The 20565-nt window shown below is 41.1% G+C and overlaps 1 protein-coding gene and 1 long non-coding RNA gene across 2 annotated transcripts; one reads left to right on the top strand and one right to left on the bottom strand.

The window, feature by feature from the left end:
- The first annotated feature begins 5898 nt into the window (after window positions 1-5898).
- LOC115730985 (laccase-15-like) lies at window positions 5899-12353 on the top strand. The gene is made up of 7 exons (XM_030661596.2): window positions 5899-6009; window positions 6108-6259; window positions 8945-9189; window positions 10046-10171; window positions 10895-11498; window positions 11628-11986; window positions 12118-12353. The coding sequence occupies exons 1-7, from the start codon at window positions 5902-5904 to the stop codon at window positions 12315-12317; spliced, it is 1794 nt and encodes a 597-aa protein (XP_030517456.2). The 5' UTR covers window positions 5899-5901; the 3' UTR covers window positions 12318-12353.
- LOC125313773 lies at window positions 9933-18856 on the bottom strand. The gene is made up of 3 exons (XR_007197375.1): window positions 18721-18856; window positions 18069-18070; window positions 9933-9976 (listed from the first exon to the last, which is right to left on the bottom strand). It is a non-coding gene; the product is annotated as an uncharacterized LOC125313773 (long non-coding RNA).
- Between the last annotated feature and the right edge of the window lie 1709 nt (window positions 18857-20565).

Here is a 20565-nt window from a genome sequence, read left to right as displayed (position 1 = left end):
GGGAGACAATTTGGGAGACAATTTGCCGGAAGGGCAAAATCGTCATTTTTCAAAATTCGTCGGCCAAAATGCCGTCAATCGTCCATGGCCGATTGATTGTGGCCATTTCCTAATTTTTGAGATTTTTTTTGAATTTTTTGCGAGACAATTTGCCGGAAGGGCAAAATCGTCATTTTTCAAAATTCGTCGGCCAAAATGCCGTCAATCGTCCATGGCCGATTGATTGTGGCCATTTCCTAATTTTTGAGATTTTTTTGAATTTTTAATGGGAGACAAATTTTAGCCGGAAGGGCAAAATCGTTTTTTTACTTTTAATTTTTCGAAAAATTTGCCGGAAGCAAAATCGTCAAAATGCCGTCAATCGTCCATGGCCGCTTGATTGTGGCCATTTCCTAATTTTTGAGATTTTTTTTGAATTTTTTGGGAGACAATTTGCCGGAAGGGCAAAATCGTCATTTTTCAAAATTCGTCGGCCAAAATGCCGTCAATCGTCCATGGCCAGTTGATTGTGGCCATTTCCTAATTTTTGAGATTTTTTTTGAATTTTTTGGGAGACAATTTGCCGGAAGGGCAAAATCGTCATTTTTCAAAAATTCCGTCAATCGGCCAAAATGATTGTGCCATTTCCTAATCGTTGAGATTTTTTGATTTTTGGGAGACAATCCAAGGGCAAAATGATTGTGGCCATTTCCTAATTTTTGAGATTTTTTTGAATTTTTTTGAATTTTTGGAGACAATTTGCCGGAAGGGCAAAATCGTCATTTTTTTAAATCACCGGCCAAAATAATCTATAGCCACTTCATTGTGGCTATTTTCCCATTTTCTCAAATTTCTTAATATTGTTTTCCTTCATTTTTTTGAAAGTCTTTATGATTTTTCTTTATTTTTAATCCATTTTGTATTTTGTAATTTTCTATTATCCGAATTTTGAAATTATTAAAAAAATATTTTTCGGACCGGGTCAAACCCCGCCCCCGCTTCTCGGTCCGAAAAAAAAATTTTCGGATCGGCACCTAGACTACCGAGCATACCCCTAAAAGGTAATTAAGTTTTTTTTCCCCTTATTTGGTAAATAATTTTTTTTTTTATGCAATCTTGAAAAAAGCCCCAAAAAGAAGCCAATCTCTAACTATGTAATCTGTCCAAAAAATCATTTCACACTCCTAATTTTCTTTTTTAAAATTTGAAAATCGTCAAAATAAATATGTGGACGTAGTTGCAAAAATGAGTCCTCAAAATTTGTTCTTATGAGATTATGGTCATTTTTTTTATTTACCACAAATCGTAAACATTACAAATATTCGATCTACAAATAATAATTAAATAAATAAAACAATACTTACAAAACTGCAAAAAATAACTATAACAAGGTTTACCTCAAACTAGTAAGAAGGTCGGCTTTGTTTTTCTCTAAGCTTCTGCAAAAATAAAAAAAGTCCCAATTTAATTTAAACATGACAAAAATATTTGCAATAAAATAAAACCCTAATATCAATAAAGGCACCCGAGGAGAGGGGGATATGAGAAAATCTTCGTGACCTATATAGAAGAAAACAAGAAATGACGTCTTAGAGAATCTGATTAAAACTTGGTCGGGATATTAAGAACAAATCTCGCCGAAGTTAATCAAAGCGAGGGGAGGGCTCCCAGCGGACTCCACACTCTGTTCACTTAATATCCGGATCACTTAAAATCAGAGATCCGTGAAGGAGGCTTCAGCAAAAGAGGGATGAGGTTTTGTGGAAAGGTGAAATCCAGTGGAAAGTTGAGCTTACGTGGAGAGGCGAAATGTAGAGGAGAGATGAGCTTCTGAGAGGAGGCGATTTGTAGAAAGAGATGAGTTTCTGAGAGGCGAAACGCAAAAATGCAAAGGAGCGATGAACTTCCTTGGAGGAGCGAAATGCAGAAAATGAAGCTTCTGTGTGGATGAGCTTCAGTGTGGATGAGCTTATCAACGGAGAGCCTTCGGCTTTGCTTAAAGCAGAGCCGAAGGCTCTGTAGCACTCGTGAAAGGTCACGTCGTGCGCCAGCGCCCGATTAAAGGCGCCGGTGTGGTAGGGGCCGGCTTGCAGAGAGAGCGGATGTGCTCTCTCCGCATGCCCTTTTCTTGCTCGGCACTGTGAGTGCCGAGCAAGACCGAGAGAGAGAGAGAGAGAGCAGAATTCTGCTCTCTCTCTCTCTCCAAGTCCTCCGCACTCTGCTCTCTCTCTCTCTCCAAGTGCTCTGCACGCTTTAGTGGAGAGAGAGAGAGCAGAAAGCAGAATTCTGCTGTGCCAGACACGCTTTAGTGCGGAGCAGAAATTTCTGCTCTGCACTAAAGCGTGCAGGAAAAAAAAAAAACGGTGCAGAGAGAGCGGTTTTTGCTCTCACTGTGTTTGGTGTCTTGCTCGGCGGTGGGACCGCCGAGCGGGCTTCCGCTCGGCGGTGGGATCGCCGAGCGGGTCCGCTCGGCACTAAGACTGCCGAGCGGACCCCTAAACGGCAAATAAGTTTTCTCTCCCCTAAAATGGTAAATAAAAATTTTTTTGTATGCAATTTGAAAAAAAGCCCGAGTATCTGAGGGGAACCTACTCTGATGATTTTGAGGAGACTAGTTGTAAGAGAAGTCCTGAAGTAGCTAGATGCGATCCAATGTGTGGACTGGTCACCCGGAGATGGTATTTTAGTTGAGCATGTGGTCAGTATCTGATACCCAATTCAAGAGTGCTGTCAAAAAGTGTTGAATATTGAATGGTCATAACACACGGTGGCTGAGGAAGTCGGTATAAATATAAGGAAGCCAAGTGTCTAGATGGATGTAATGGGAGGTTGTTTGCTAGTTGGATGCAATCTGAGAAGACTTTGCCATTAAAAGAGCTGGAGATCCACTTAGCTGTTGAGGAAGCACCGCCCTTCTCTCTCTCCTCTTTCTCCAGAATTTTTTCTCATCAGATTTGGCATAAACTTTTCTAGATTATAGTCTTTTCTTGAACATTTTGCATCAGACGTATAGTCCGTGGATAAAAAAATAGGTGAAGAGGTAGTTAGGACTTGTGGTGTGTAAGCTTAACTTGTGGATGTGGATTGTCCACCATGAAGACAGAAGAAATCTCACTTGTGTCAGAGATAATTTGTTTAGAGAGTCAGTGTATGCAAGATATAAATTGCCTAGCCTCCTCCACTTGTACATATGCCCAAAAACACTGCATCCAATAACGGTGGTGTGTGTAGTGTGTGCAGTGAGTAGAGAGTTTAAATAGAGTGTTAACATTAGAGATGAGTGGTTTCAAGTTCCGTACAGATTTCATTTGAAATCTAAAATCTATCCGTTAGAGCATATTTTTTATTTTTTTAGAAACTAGGAGCTACTTAGCATATCCTAGAACCTACATTATTACAGGTTCCAAGTTTGGTTACATGGTCTATCCCGATTCCACTTCTATTTTTCAATTGAACAATTGCAGTGAATCATCATATGTATCATCATTTGCTGTTATAATCAACTGACCACAACTCCTATTTAGAAACATTAACAAAGTAAAAATCTCAGTCACAAATATCGCCAAAAATGGAAGCGTAAACTAGTGGTCCAGTTCGTCACCAGACACCATGAAATAACACGGGATCGCACGAAGACACAAATTGAAAAAAAAAAAAACATATAAACTTGTTACAGGTTCCAAGTTTCACTGTCCGTCGGAACCAACTTCTCAATTTTTTGAATTTTGAACCTGTCTTGCATACTTTGAAACCTCAAACTACGCTCATCCCTAGTTAACGTGAGTGTCTTGTGTGGGTGGTGTTGAGTGTCTCTTTCTTGTGATATACGAGAGAGTCTTAATTGGAATTGGGAATCACTTGAAGTTCAGCTGCAGCTATGCTAGAAGATTAAGAAATAGGCAAGCAAATGCAACCTGGCTTTGCTAATGAGTGCCTATGTAAATGTTCAACAAAGTTTGAAAGTGTTTAGTGTCTTTTGGTCTATTTAGAAATTCAACGAAGCAAATAATTGCGTTAGTATCATTAATTTTGGTCTATTTAGAAATTCAACAAAGCAAATAAGTGTGTTAGTATCATTAATATTCTGAGGATCACTCCTAAGTTGTTCTAGATTGCACCTTTTGGAACAAAATCATTCTCATTTATTCTGTTCACCTTTTCATGCAACATAAACGCCATTTCACTTTGACGGTCAATTGGATCAACTTGACTAACTTGTGGTCTCTTCTCCTTTTTCGTTTCTTATCCTCCAAAATTCAATGTACACATAAATACAATTTAGATGTATAAATATTAATACGTATACAAACACTCCATTCAACGAATGGAGTAACTCAAATCACTGGGGGTTTGCCCTAGTGGTCACTCTTCTCACTTGGAAAGGGGAGGTGGGGAATTCGAATCCCCACCTTCGGGAAGAGTTGAGGTGGGGACGCAAGAGGAGGGAGTAGGGTTTCGCAACACACACGATGACTTGTGAAAAAAAAGAATGGAGTAATTCCTCACAAGCTTCTGCTAGATTCTCGGGGTAGTTCTTGATCAAATATATTAAACTCCAACTCCAATGAGGACAATTATTCTCTGGTTAGGATCATAGCCGACAATGACCATTAGCCTCTCTTCTGTAATAAAAAAAATTGTGCCATCGGGTTCTCTTCTTGTGAATCTGTCCTACACTTTTATTTTTGCCCGCTTGCCAGTTCGAAAAAGTTCAGAAAGAGTGCCGACCCCATATCAAAAATCAGCAGCCCACGCCCAGTGGTACATGTGACTCTGGAAAAACACGCACACATTCACCCAGGAAAAATTGTCTAAAATATACTAACTCTATTGTATTTTTGTTAATTCCACCATAAATCTTTTAATTTTGCCTATTCAGCCCAAAACCTTTTCACATTTGGCCAATTGAGTCAATCCAACCCATTTTGACCGGAAATTGCTGACGTGGACTTCGGCCTGTCCTATGTGGCTCGACTAGTGCCGACATGGATAATTTTTAATAAAATTTTAATATTTTGACATTTTTAATTATTTTTTCCATTTATTTCCTTTGTTTTTTCCTCTCTATTCTCATGGCCGGCAATCGCAACCACGGGCAAGGCGGTGATGGCCTCACCCAAATCTACGTGAGGCCGGGCGAGGGCCGCAACACTTGCTCGCAGTTGGCGAGGCGTCGCTGCCTTGGCCAACAGCTAGCGAGGGCCAAGCAACCCTCACCGGTTGTGACAATAGAAAGGAAAAAACAAAGAAAAAATTAATTAAAAAAGTCAAAAATTAAAATATCACTAAAAATTATCTACATCATCGCCGACCATGCTACGTAGGACGTCCAATGCCCACATTAGCGATTTTTTTATCAAAATTGACCAGAATGACTCAATTGGCCAAAGGTGAAAATGTTTAAAATTGAATTGGCAAAAAATGCAATAAGTTTAAGACTTTCTGGACAATTTCCCCACTGACCTATGTAGTGCATATGGGCTCACCTATTAACCGAAGTTTCTCGGAGAATTGAAGAAGTTAGCGATGGTTTCTTGAGCGTCTGGACTAATCTCAGGGAACAAACGCCGGTTCTCTGATGTTAACACACACATTAGTTTGCAGCGACAGATCTCAAGTGAGACCAGATAAACCAGATATCAGCTCTACACTGTTTGCATACCTTAGGTTTTGACACTCCCCCATCACTATTTCTTCTTCAAACTTTTATGATGTGATGAAAGAGCACACCCCTAGCTCCTTTCAGCTGCAAGGGACGACCGTTTCGGTCGGAGAAGTTGACCGGAAGATGAATAAGACACGTGATCTTAGCTTTCAGCGTTGGGGGGGCGACCGAGTGGTTTGGTTGATCATGATGGGGAGGCGCTATAAATAATGGACACGATGGTCCAAAATCTCTCTCCCCGTAGAGAAGCAAAGAAAATGGTTTTGATAAGCAGTCACAAGACATGGCCCTTCTTATCTTGGGCCATCCTCGTTGCCCAGTTGCTTTGCATGGCTCGATGCGACGTCCATTTCTACGACTTCATCGTGAGTTTTCAATCCCGATTGTCGCAGCCGTTTCATGCACGGGAATGTGAATCGGACTGAGTTGCTTATCGTCATTTCTTCTCTTCGGTGGTGTGCAGTTGAAGGAGACGAGCGTGACGAAGCTGTGCGAGACGAAGAGCATCATGACGGTGAACGACAGCTTCCCGGGGCCGACAATTGAAGTGCAGAAGGGGGACACAGTGTTCGTGAACGTTCATAACCACGGAGATTACGGGGTCACACTTCACTGGTAAGCGATTCTTCCTTTGCCTGCCTTCTCTTATAATCCAGTACTTTGACCGTCTTGGTGATTGCTTCTTGTTGATTAGCTTCATTCTTTTTTTAAGTTTTCTCTTCATGGAAGTCCCAAGTATAGTAGTATCGCGTCTGCACTCCTTCGTCTGCTAAATTGCATTGTTTTTAGAGGACGCTTACTGCCATTTGCTTGATTTAATTTGACTTTCAGTCGATGAAAGACTCATCATTTCTCATTCTCTTCAAGCTTATTCTCTCCTCCTCGTCTTGGAACAACAGATGAATCATTAAAAATGCGATAGCTCGTAATCTTGGTTTGATGTCAGAACCAAGATGTTCACTAAATTTGAACTAGAAATGAGAAGATTGAAGAGACCAAGCAATGGCTCGTAATCTTGTGGCAATTAAGATTGGAACATCTTGGTTCTGACATCGAATGACCCCACAAAAAAAAAAAAAAAAGACACACACACACATACGAATTTGTGTGACTATTTGATTGCACATGCACGTTGTCCTTCATTTCCTTTTCCTGTCTTGTCACATTCACGGGTTTTTTTTTTCCAAAATATGGTAAATTACCAACTTAAGTATTTTTGTATTCGGACCAAAAAAAAAAAAGTATTTTTGTAAAAATTTTATCAATTTAGGGCATGTGCGCCTCTATCACAGGCGCACAACCTTAATTTTTTTTTCCTTTCTTTATTTTTTTCGGCACATTTTATATTTTTTTATTTTTTTATATTTATAATAACGTTTATTTATAACTTATATATTTATACAACTCGAACAATGACGACGACGACACGGAGGCAACTCGAGGGCATGGCGACGGCAAGAGGCATGCGGGCTTGCGGCGCATGGGAGTCCTTGCGCGGTGGTTGGCTTGAGCGGTCGAACGAAGGGGCGGCATGGCAACACAGCACCGCAGTGGGGCGGCGGCAAGAGCTTTGTGCTGCTACAAAAAGAAAAATAAAGTAAAAAAAAAAATTAAGGTGCTGTGCGTATGGAGCCTTATGCTCCTCCCATAGAGGCACGGCGACACGGCACCGCAGTGGAGCCGCCCCACCCATGCTCTCGCCACCGCTCCACTGCGATGCCATGTCGCCGTGCCGCCCCTCCGTTCGACAGCTCGAGCCAACCGCCAACCCGCCGTTTATCCTCGTCGTCGCCACCCAGCCACAAATCACTCACGGTCCTTCCGCCTGTGGGCTGTGCTGACCCAAGATTCGTGAACTCGTAACCCCCAGCCACGCTGCCGTGCCACACCGCCCTCCGTCGACCCCCTACCTGAGGACTCTAGTGCGCCGTAGGCTCGTGAGTTACCGCCATGTCGTTGTCGTCGTCCGAGTTGTATAAATATATACTTTATAAATAAACGTTATTATAAATATAAAAAGGAAAAAAAGTATAAAAAAAAAAATTAAGGTTGTGCGCCTCTTTGGGAGGCGCACAGTATGCCCCAAACCGATAAAATTTTTACAAAAATCCTTAAATTGGTAATGTTTTTTTTTCTTTCACCATATTTTGGACAAAAGCCCCACATTTACGTGCCTGGCCCGACGAAACCAATCACCTGCACCGACCGGTTTAAGTTACGACCGACTTCACGTGAACCCCACCAGAACATAATTAGTGCAATCACTTGGATCGGCTCAGACAGATTATTGCACGCAAAACGGTCCCGACCCTAAGGGTCTGCCGTTGGAATACATTCTTATGTCGTTGAATGTGTAATTTTCATTCATTAGAAGACATGGAGTCACTGAGCTTAACAAAGACCATGTGCACCTTTTCATTCCATTGTCAAACTGTTCGGCGGTGTAATTACATTCTGTTTTGACTATAATTAGGGGCAAAGAGTCAGGCAACTTTAGATTCATCGGACATAGATCGATGTTTTGTCAATAAAAAGTTAGGTACAAGATCGAAGATTAATAACACCACCCGACGGTCAACTCAATTGGGGACTGGTTCCAGGATGGACTTCATTTGTGTGGCGGAGCTTTGCCTTTGAAAGTACCCACGTAGTTCCAAAATCCAGGCTAGCCAGTTCGTTCGACATACATACTTGAATATGTATATGTCTATATTTAGAGTCTTGAGTAATTTATAGGAATCTTTTTTTTGAAAATTAAAAAAGAAAAGGGACAAATGAATCTCTGTAATTGGCCCGTGCCCATTAAATTTGACCTTTTGATTAGAATTAGGCCTAACGAGATATCTTTATGTGGCACCAACTTGGAATTACCCTTTCGAACTTCCGATGCGAGCAACCAGATTCTCACCGTCGCTCGTCATTCTATGCTTTTATAAGTACGTCTGAGCATCCAATTATCAGGGGTCTTCTGAAAATTACGTCTGAGATTTACCTGGTTTACTTCGACATAGGTTGCACCTACTAGTGCATCCGATTGCTTTTCCTCGACGGTCAAGACAATACCAAGCAACAAAATCTCACGTTGTTTGCCATTTGGTCTGTCGAAAGTTGTGCAAATACGATGAATATGTTGCTAAAAAGAGCCTATTTGACAGGCTGATGGAGTATCAGTACGATGGAAATGGTCCCTGGACTACACGATGCAATGTGTCCCTGAATACATAATTGAGCCTCATTAGGTAGTTCTTCCATACAAGGGGACATTGCGTTATTTTGACTAATAGCTATGTTTTAATGCAGGCATGGGGTAAAGCAGCCGAGGAACCCATGGTCGGATGGACCGGAGTTCATCACCCAATGTGTGATAGGACCCGAAACAAACTTCACCTACGAAGTGATATTCTCCGATGAGGAAGGAACTCTCTGGTGGCACGCTCATAGTGATTGGACACGAGCTACGGTTCATGGTGCTATTGTTATCTCGCGAGAACCAGGAAAATCATATCCTTTCCCAGAGCCTGACGACGACAAGGTTATCATGATCGGTATGTGAGTCAATCTCCTACTATCTACATGATCTAGTGCTCTAGTTACCGAAAGACGAGAAACTAACTATGTCATGCACAAAATCAGCTCTATAGCCGGTTAAGCAATCGCGTGCAACCTTACAATGGAGATAACCCCAACATGAATTAGCAATTACGGACTTCTCGTCATTTTTTCATTGCACTATACTTTGGGACAAGTAGAGCAGTTTCTTGTGGTTGGGGTAACTTGTTCCCACTAAGGCAACTGATGTGAGGCTCTTTATGACTTTTAGTAATGTCAATAAGGCAGATCTGGTAAGCCGAGTATGTTGAATTTGGTTCAGAAGATTGTGATATTCTCGTAACGAGTCCAGGCTGCGAAATTGTACAAGCTAGGATTCGTCTTTTCGTTCACGTCGGAAGAGTTTGCGATTGACTTTTCATAATACTTCGTGATGTTTAAGCCAGTTAACCTCAATCGATATGAGATTTTGCAAGACCGTTGCCAACTGTTATAAAAGAAGGCGCAATTTAATATCTAATTCTTCTATCACTCCTTCTCGGGCATAGGCCGGACTTTTGCCTAAGCCTAAACCATGGAAATGCAAAATTTGAGAGCCAAATAGGAGCCTGAAAAGTATTTGAACTCAGGATATTTTGCCTTGATAACACTGTGAGATTTAGTGATAGATGAAGACATGATTTCCTATCTAATTATTCTGTCATTCCAAATGCAGACTATAGTTATGTTAAAAAGTAATATATGTCTGGCTTTTTCTTTTTCTTTTTGTCGCGTCACCATTCTCTTAGCGTGCTCAATTTAATTTATTACCCTTGTTATTTAATATCGTCCGTCCTTTGGCCAAATGAACAGCTGCTTGGTACACGGGGGACTTGAAGGAATTGGTGGACGAGGCAATGAAAGATGGAACTGATTTGCCACATTCAGATGGTTACGCCATAAATGGCGAGCTTGGGGATTTTTGCACTTGCTCCCAAGGTACTTCCTCCAAACTTAACAAGTCTTCTTTAAATCACGTGTTAAACATATGTTTCTCAAAAAGCATTGCGAATTTTCAAATAATTGATCACGCGTAACCGAAAAAAAAAATGGTACGTAGAAAATCAATAGAATTTATATTTAATCTCCCGACGCGTGTTTTCTTAATAATGTCTTTTGAGTTCACCTTAGTTTCAGTGCATTTCAAATGGAAAAAAAAAATGTGACATTTCTGGTTAGTTTGATGCAAGATTGTTAGGCCTTCCATACCTAGGTGAGATGTGAAGCCAATCAACCAAGCCAACATTGAACAACCATAATAACACAACGGAAACAATAAAAGAGGATTCAAAGAACATGGCGATACCGAGATTTACGTGGAAAAGCCGTTTTCTACGTGAGAAGGGAAAAAACTACTGGGCGACGAAATTCACTAACCAACTTCAATCAAGAGTATAAAGGAGTTTAATCTCACCAAGAACTACAAAGACTCAATATTCCCCTTTTACAAGAACTAACACCCTAAGCTCCAAATTACAAAGCATCTGTCAAATCGAATGTCAAATCGAATATCAAGCACTTGATAAGAATGTGTCGCGTGATAAATCAATTATGTAGACTCGCTTTTGCTAATTAGGTAACCCTTCTTTTCTCTGTGAGTGCACGAGTCTCTTGCAATTGATAAAATTAGGGTTGACGAGTTGATCGAAATTCTCGGTGCAGAAACAACGCATCATTGGTACGTTGATTACGGGAAGACGTATCTCCTTCGAATAGTCAATGCGGTCATGAACGCTGAGCTCTTCTTCGCCATCGCCAACCACAACCTGACGGTTGTCGGGATGGACGGAGGATACGTAAAGCCGATTGCCACGACTTACATCATGATAAGTCCAGGACAGACCATGGACGTGCTGCTCACGGCTAACCAACCTCTCGGAAGGTACTACATCGCCACGAGGCAATACTCTAGCGAAGACGCCGAAGTCACCGGATTCGACCATAGCATCGGATCGGCCATCTTGCAATATAGAGGGAACTATAGCTTGCCGTCACCACCGGTCTTTCCAAACGCTACACTCCCTCTCTATTTGGACTTTGGAGCCGCATTGAGATTTACAAATCAGCTGAGAAGCTTGGCAAGTGAGGATCATCCGGTTGATGTTCCAGGAGATGTAAGTACGAGGATGTTCATTACCGTGTCCATGGGTGAGATTTATTGCCCCAATAGCTCTTGCACTTCGGTGAGTGGCAACAAACTTGGCTCAAGCTTGAATAACGTAAGTTGGGTCAACCCATCCCTGGATGTGCTATCGGCCTACTATAGGTAACATCGTCCCCTCCTTTCTCCGATCTCGATCTCTCGATCTCTCGATCTCCCCAAGGATCAAACTCTCGATACTAATACGTGAACGTGCATGGAATTCTCATTAATGGGTTTCATTTTCTTGGGCAGAAATCTTAGTGGGAGTTATACAGCGGATTTCCCGGATTGGCCTCCTTCCATCTATAATTTCACAGGAGATGACCTGCCGGATAGTGTTGATATGACGTACCAGGGGACCAAAGTGAAAGTGCTGAACTACAATGAGACGGTGGAGATTGTTTTCCAAGGTACAAACGTGTTGGAAGGCTCCGTAAACCATCCCATGCACTTGCACGGTCACAGCTTCTACATCGTCGGAATCGGTCACGGGAACTTCGACAACGAGACGGATCCTGGGACGTACAACTTGGCCGACCCACCCCACGTGAACACGTTCGGGGTCCCCAAGAACGGTTGGCTAGCGATAAGATTTACTGCTAATAATCCGGGTGCGTGCCTCTCTTTTTTTTTTGGTCTTCTTTCAACATCCGCACGGGACACTGATGCATCATCATTTGCTAGAAACATTGGTTTGAAGCCGCATCAGTTAACGATGATCCTATGGTTCTGGTTTGGACAGGCGTGTGGTTCCGGCATTGTCATCTGGACCGACACATGAGCTGGGGCATGGACACCGCCTTCATAGTGAAGGACGGAGGGACTCCAGAGACAAGTCTCCGGTCACCGCCGGCTCACATGCCTCCATGTATGGACATGGGATCTTACGACATATCGATGCAAACATCAAGCATTGATCGTGTGGAAATGCAACAGCTATGATCATGTTTCGTGCCATCGCACATACTGACAGGGAGAACCTAGGATCACGTTTTGTGGCACCATCCATTGACGACCAAGTCTTGAGAGGATGGATTTTGCTTAAATTTTTAACATTTTCCTCCTACATTTATTCACAAACTACCATTCTCACCATTACTTTTTTTTTATTCATAATCCTCGACTCTTAAGAACTATTTTGGACATTAGTTAACCTTGTTGTTGAACGAAACGAGTGCCGATCAAGAAAGGAGCTCCGCGGGATCATGAATTCGATAAGTCAAATAGATCTACCAAGTGTCCTTCAGCCTTTGTTCATCCGTCAAGCCCGACTTGAGATTTTGCTTATGCAAATTATTTAAAAAGGGTCTTGTTTCGAATGATTTTCCATTCTCTGGAAAAGATGAATTAGGTCTAAGAGGATTGAATTAGGTCTCATGAAGAAAATCAGTGTTTTATTGCTACTTTTAATTCGACGCAAAGCGAAGAACCTTACTAGGGCTGGACATGCCTAGAATTTTCCTAGATAAGAGGTGTGACTTCGGAAACGTGGATATTGGTCCATGGCTAACGTCAGCATTAATTTAAACTTTGAAATTAAAAAAAAAAAAAGTGCACTTGCTATTTTTTTTTAACCTTTTGAGCTTGACCATCGTCCTCTGTCTCTTAACACCCACCCGACAAGCTCACGCCGACGGGCCCAACACCGCCGGTCCACCAAGATTACCGACTACACTCCTCCGAACGGCATTGCGACCGTCGTCAATCTAAAAAACTGAGGTCGGCACAATCATCGCGCTGGCTCAGGGCCAGAATGTTGCATGCCGCCATGGCCGAGCTCTGCTGTAGAAAGAGACCTTTGCTGGTCAAAACATGTTCATGGATATATTGTCAAAATATGGCCGATTTCCCAATGAAATTGCCGACATGGCGGTGGCGTGCCCCTGTTAATTGACCCCTTATCTTTTACATCAGAAGTTCGATGAAAAATTCGCTACCATCCATCCAAATGCATTCGTTTCGAAAACTAACGACTGAAAATTTTAAGGCATTTGATGATTGAAGTCATTGTCCCGTGCACGATTGTGAATTTCACTGAAACTCAACCGCTGCGGCGGGAAACTTATCCGATAAATAACTTCACTTTCTTTTTCTTTTTTTGGACTGAAGATAAGACAGTCATTCATTCTCGAGTCGTACCAGAACAAAGCACGACAGTCTCTGAACAGTAGATATTCCAAAGAGGCCCCGAGGTGTGGTTGGTAATCCAATCAAGGGGAAGAGAATTTCATCGATGGGCTTTGGCAATCCAATCCGCAAGAAAATTAGCATCACGGGAGCAATAAGTTACTGTAACATACTTCAGTTTTGGCCAACAATAGCTTGCAATCTTCCACAACAGAAGACAGGGCCCATGGGCTTTCTTCTCTGCCCATTAGAATCTCCGCCACAATTCTACAGTCCGTCTCAAATTCTCAATCTCCTATAATAGTAAGGTAGGGCGTTGTAGATTGCTAGGACTTCGAGGGTCGGGGCACATGCGGCCTGAACTGTTTCGGCAAAGCCAGCAAACCAGAGCTCCGGTGGGGTCGCGGCACACACCAGCCACCGAACCAATCAACTCACCTTCCACGAGCCATCTGTGTTCGGTTTGAGAGTTCCGATGACAGGCGGCTTCCATTGTTCAGGTACGTTAACTCGGGGTTTGCTCCGCTTACTTAAACATGGATTCCACATCAAGAGCAAGGGAGCTGTGACCAATCGGCTGTGAAAATCACTTGTGAGATTGAATATCATTATCTGGCAGTTAAATGTAAAAGATATTGAAATTCTATTGACGTCTCGATCAAAGCATTCATGTACCATCATGGATTATATCGTTTGATGATCCTGGTGAAGCCATCATCAATCTATATCTGGTTGTTCGGAATTTGGATCAATCCATCTCATAGACCATTTCGGGCTTAATCCCACTTGTAGGATATGGATCCAAATTAACTTGTCATATGCAATAATCAAGACATTTTATCACAATTTCATATGGTTGTTTTTCCAACGCTATGGAAATGTTTCGACTTAATTGCAAGGGTAAAATTGAGCCACCTATGTGGTAGTGATAATTTTTTTTCATCCTAAACAATAAAAAATGGTCAGAGTCACCTCTTTTATTTTTGGCATATGCATAACCTCAAGAGAAGCATGAGAAAACAACAATTTTAGCGTATTATTTTTTCAAGAAACAAATCCGAAGCATTCCTATTTTAGTTAAAAAGATATCATGGTGTAAGAGGATCGCACTTGTGTGGTTTGAGGAAAGTCATCAAATGTGATTATATAATTATTTGATATAAATGATAAACTAGGAAGAGAAATTATTTCTTAGAACAAAAATTTTATACAGTTACCAAACGCATTTCTATTTCAAGAACAGAAAATTTATGCAATTACCAAACGTATTTTGAGTCTTTAAAACTCATCAAGAGAACAGAATAAAAGAAATTAATTCTAATCAAAATTACTTTTTTTTTTTTTTTTTTAGGACAGACAAGTTACCAAATAGATCCTAAGATTTCTTGTGTTACCGACACCAGTCCCATCGACTACAGTCTAGCTTTGACGGTCGGCAGTATCAGTCCTCTGAAGTATCCTGACACCTACCAGACTATTCGATTGGCTTGACCCTCCACTTTCGCTTGGCAATGCAGAAGTTATTGATACATTGCCTCTGTACGAGTACACCCCTTGCACTGGCAACAGTGGATTGGACGAACTAGGCTTGGAAGTCAGTTCTGTTACCATATTGACAATCATCGGTTTGAGGACGTCAAAGAGATGGTTGTTCACGTGGTTGGCAAACTGATTTTGTTTTTCCTCAAATATCCTCTTCCTGGTGGCCACCAAAACAGGATCTTGGGCCAACTTTCTCCTCTCATTGTTGGTAAGTTCCCGTGGTATGTCACCCGGTGCTCCACTCAGAACGACATAGATATGAATCTAGCTAAGTCGCCGACCACCGTGGAGATTGATTCTCGTCGATGGTGCCGCCTTGATTTCTTATTCTAGTTATCAACACTTCCTCAAATCGAACCACAAATGATCCCATCGAGCTTGCCAAAAAGATGCTCCTCCGAAAATGACCGGATCTACAAAATACCTTTCACCGAAATTGATTCTTCAATTTTAGTAAGAGGAGACGGGTTCTGTAGCAATTCGGAGAGGAAGCCTCAACGAATCTTAAGGAATGGATATGCTTCGTCGGGATTTAATCGACAATGAAGCAAAAAACACTTTGCGGAATTTAATCAACGAGAAAGTGAGATAATTGAGAGATACAACGCTGGAATTTAATCGATGAAGAAGTATCGCAAACTACGTCTAAAGTGCGGGAATTGAAATGTACAAGAATGTAAAGTTGCGGAAAAGATAAATTGCGGAAAGTAAAGATAGGAAAATAAAGAATGTTGAATTCTGTCATTGATTGAATGGGCTTTTCAAATAGTACACTTCACACTTGGGGTATTTATAACCCTTATAAATGGTAATTACACATATAAGTTACTAAAATTAAAAAGGATAACTCACTTTCAATGGTTATCAGAAATTACTGCACGAGTGGATAAGACATAACCAACCAATGGTTATCTTCATGTCAATGATTATCGAAAGTTATTGCACTAATGGATAAATCATAACCGACTAACGGTTATCTTCGTGTCGGTTGCTCGACGTCGCTAGCGATGATTTTATGAGAAACTTCAATACTCTTGTCGGTAACTTCACGTTGCATTGTCGGTGGCCCTGTGCATTATAGACCAAACTCTGTTCTTATCGGTTAGATCTTATACTTGCCGATAACAATGAAAAGTTGGTCATTTTTGGGTGTCAACAAAATTGTTAAGATGCACGTACGAAGGTGTTAGGCGAAAGACCCGAGTCGAATAATTCATTGATCAAATTTTTAAGTGAAGGCGAATCTAACAGAACAATTAGATGGGCTTGGATACCTGGCTTTGATTGCGTGTCTTCAACGTAAACAGAAGAAACATCATCGCACGGGCATGGTTTCGATAGAAATGCCATCCCCAAGCTAACCAACGGCGTGGGATTCGAACGGGCGACTTTCGAATCTCGAACCGGAAATTTTCCAACGCTCCAATTGAGTGTGCTGACCGTGGGCTAAGTTGATCCCGATGGAAGGAATGATGACGATGATATTCAAACCCGCTTGCTGCAAAACGTTTCGCCCGCTCCGTAGTAGCAGGGGTCGACTTGACCGGAGGATAGCGAATGCTGACGAATCTGCATCAGATCTTCCGAGTCACGGCCGTCAGGTCCAATGGACAACAAGATGTGGAGCTGCGGAACAAGGCCAAAAGATCCCCCAAGATAGCGACCCGGTTCGGGTTCTCGTACAACCTGGACCGTGCACAGACGAGAACCCGAACCGGGTTCTCGTTTCCCAATTTTTAAAACTTGTGACCTACCCTACAAACTATGAAACTTGAAACCAGACAGTTTCCTCATTGGTCCACTTCCAGGTTCAGGTTCTATCCTGGAACCATGTTAACCCCTAGTTCCAAAATCCAATCTAGGAATTTATGTAGGAAATTTTGAAAATTTTTAAAAAAAGAAAGAACAAATGAAGCTTAGTAATTGACCCGCCCCCACTAATTTAAGATTTTGATTGAAATTCGGTCTAACAAGATATCTTTTAATGCTCCATTTATTTTGTGAAAATTGAATAATTTGAGAAATATTTTCTTAATATTGATAGCTTATATCGTTTAAAATAATTAGCTAATGGAAAAAATATCTTTACTATCAATAACAATTTATGTCTAACTATTTTCGTAGACGATGAAAATATCTTTCATTCATTCACTTATCTCTGTAATCGATATAAATAATCATTTTTTAAAAAAATTTCTCAATTATTAATTTCTCGCGAAACAAAGCCTAAGTGACACAAAAGTGTAATTACCCTTTCAAACTTCCAATACGAGGTGCCGAACGTCCACCGGCACTTGTCATTCTATGCTTTAAGTACGTGTACAGCATCCGATTATCGGGGATCTCTACAAATTACATCCGAGATTTATCGATTTAATTCAACAAAGATTGCACCTACTAGTGCATCCAATAATTTCCTCGATGGCCAAGACAACACCAAGCAACAAAATCTCATGCTGTTCGTCATTCGGTCTGTCGAAAGTTGGGCAAATATGATGAATGTAATGCTAAAAATGCTCATTTGACAGGTTGATGGAGTATCAATAAGATGGAAATGGTCCCCCGACTACACAGTGTGCATACTTTGAGACATCTTGTCATTTTGTTTAATAGCCATGTTTTGATGCAGGCATGGGGTACAGCAGCCAAGGAACCCATGGTCGGATGGACCGGAGTTCATCACCCAATGTGCGATAGGACCCGGAACAAACTTCACGTACGAAGTAATATTCTCCGACGACGAAGGAACTCTCTGGTGGCATGCTCACAGCAGTTGGACACGAGCTACGGTTCATGGTGCTATTATTATCTCACCGGAACCGTGAAAATCATATCCCTTCTCAGAGCCTGACGACGACAAGGTTATCATGATCGGTATGTGAGTCAATCTCCTAAGCTCCTTATGCTCTAGTTATCGAAAGAAAAGAAAAATAACTATGTCATGCATAAAATCAGCACCCGCGTGCAACTATATTACAAAGAACATTCTGGAGATAACACTAACATGAATTAGCAATTACAGACTTCTCGTCATTTTTCTATTGTTCTATAGTTGCTGACAATTAGAACAACTTTTTGCGTTTTGGGTACCTTGCTCCCACTAAGGTAACTGATGTGAGGCTCTTTGCGACTTTAGAAATGTCGAGAAGGCAGATTTTTTTATTTTTTTTTGGGTCTGGTCAAGAAGGCAGATTTGGTAAGTTAAGTATGTTAAATTTGGTGCAGAAGATTTTGATGTTTCTTCTCCTAACGACTCCTAGCCACGAAATTGCACAAGCTAAGGTTCACCTGTTTGTCCACATCGAAAGATTTTGCATCGAATTTTCAAAATAATTCTGTAATGTTTAAGTTGGTTAGCCGTGATTGATTGAGATTTCGTGAGACCACTATTAATTGTTGTAAAATAATGCGCAGTATAGTATACTATTGTTCTATCCTTTCCTTTCGCGAGTAAATTAGACTTTTGCCTAAGCTTAAAGCGTGAAAATACCTATTTTTGAGAGGCAATCGGGGGCCTGAAAAATGTTTGAACTCGGGGTCACCCGCTCTGATACGATACGAGATTTTGTGATAGATGACTGCATGATTCAATATTTAATTACTCTATGATTCCACATACAAACTATAGTTATCTTAAAAAGTATTATTTCGGCTATGGTTAATCTATCATTATCACTTGGCCAAATGAATGGCTGCTTGGTACATGGGGGACTTGAAGGAATTGGTGGACGAGGCAATGATAGAAGGAAAAGATTTGCCACATTCAGATGGTTACACCATAAATGGCGAGCTTGGGGATTTCTGCAATTGCTCTCAAGGTACTTCCACCAACCTTAACAAGTTTTCTTTACATTGCCCGTTAAATAAATATTTACCAGAACGTATAGTGAGTTTTCAAATAATTTATCACGCGTAACAGTAAAAAAAAAGGGTACATTGAAAATTAGAAAGTTTACTTTATTTTATTTTATCTCTTGACAAGATTTTTTTTTAACAATGTCTCTTGAGTTAATCTTAGTTTTAGTGCATTCCAAGTTGATTTTTGATTGGGTTACCTATAGGGAAAAAAAAGTGACATTTCCAGTTAGTTTGACACAAGACTGTTAGGAAGCAAAGAACCTTCCACACATAGGTGAGATACGAAGCCAATCAACCAAGGCAACATTGAACAACCACAATAACACGACAGAAGCAATAAAAGAGGATTCAAAGAACATGGCAATACAAAGATTTACGTGGAAAGCCTTTCTACAAGAAGGGAAAAAACTATGGGGCGACGGAATCTGCTTACCAATTTGAATTCAGAGTATAAAGGGTCTAAATTACGCCGAGGACTACAAAGACTCAATCTTCCCCTTCTCCAAGAACTACACCCTAAACTCCAAATTACAAAGCATGTGCTATCACTATCCAGTGGGAAAGGTACCATAAAAGTCCTAAACCTATTGCTTTGGTACTAAGTCAATCCTAAACCTTTCAATTAGATCAATTTAGTCCTAATTTTTTTTTTTCATTTGTGTTGATTTAGTTCATTCAACTAATTTTGGCCAAAAATCGTTAACATAGATGCCGGCCATTCTACGCAACATGGCGGCACTAAAGTAGGTAATTTTTAAATTCTTTTTTTTTATAACTTTTTCTTTTTCTTCTTTCCTTCCTTATTTTTTCCGTTGTGGGCCAGCAAAGTCGTCCGCCGATCATGGCCGACCACATGTAATGGTCGTTGAGCCTCGCCTGGTTTGGGAGAGGGCCGACACCCTCGTTGTTTGGCCGGCGAGGGCTACGATGCCTTGTCGGCAAAAGGCGAGGGGCTTGGCAACAGGTGAACACCACAAGCCCTTTACCTATGGCCAGCATGGGCATTGCGGCCCCCATATGGATCCGGGCAAGGGCCGACATCGTCCCTTGAATCTTGGTGAGGGCCCGAAGGCCTTCGCCCCGTCACCAATGAGGGTATCCATCCTCAACTGGATATGGACAAGGGCCTCATGCCCTCGCCCAAACCAAGCGAGGGTCGCCGGCCCTCACCAACCGGAGTTGTAAAAAAAAAAACAAATAAAAGAAAAAGCATTAAGAATTCAGGAAATATATTTAAAATTCAAAAAATATATTGAAAATTGTAATATTTATCCACGTTAGCGTCAATCGTACCATGTTGGACGGTCGACATCTATGTCGGCGGTTGCTAGTCAAAAATTGCTCGAATGGAATGATTGGCAAAAATGTAAAAAAAAAAAAATTAAGTCAATTGAAATATGTAGGACTGAAATGGAACCACTACAATAGATTTAAGATTTTTTGGGTACTTTTCCCCGTCTCTAGGAGCAAAGACAACATAATTCAAGCTTGATACAACCTTACAGAAGAAGAAAGAATACAGCCAACTGTTTTGTCTTCAATTTGAATGCAACCTTGGATGTACAAGAAACACTAACCCCTCTTTTATCTCTTCTCTCTCTTACTTCTCCTCCAAATTTTGCAATTCGACATTTTAAGACGACCAAGAAGCTATCTCAGAAAC

The sequence above is a fragment of the Rhodamnia argentea genome, chromosome 2 (genome assembly GCF_020921035.1).
Source record: "Rhodamnia argentea isolate NSW1041297 chromosome 2, ASM2092103v1, whole genome shotgun sequence".
NCBI classification, from domain to species: Eukaryota; Viridiplantae; Streptophyta; class Magnoliopsida; order Myrtales; family Myrtaceae; genus Rhodamnia; species Rhodamnia argentea.
This window is presented reverse-complemented; position numbering and strand designations above follow the sequence as displayed.

Excerpts from the sequence above, each read along its gene's own strand:
- LOC115730985 (XM_030661596.2), top strand. The coding sequence starts at position 5,902 with ATGGTTTTGATAAGCAGTCACAAGACATGGCCCTTCTTATCTTGGGCC. Across the intron at positions 9,190-10,045 it reads CGACAAGGTTATCATGATCG|CTGCTTGGTACACGGGGGAC; the intron begins GTATGTGAGTCA and ends CCAAATGAACAG. Across the intron at positions 11,987-12,117 it reads ATTTACTGCTAATAATCCGG|GCGTGTGGTTCCGGCATTGT; the intron begins GTGCGTGCCTCT and ends TGGTTTGGACAG.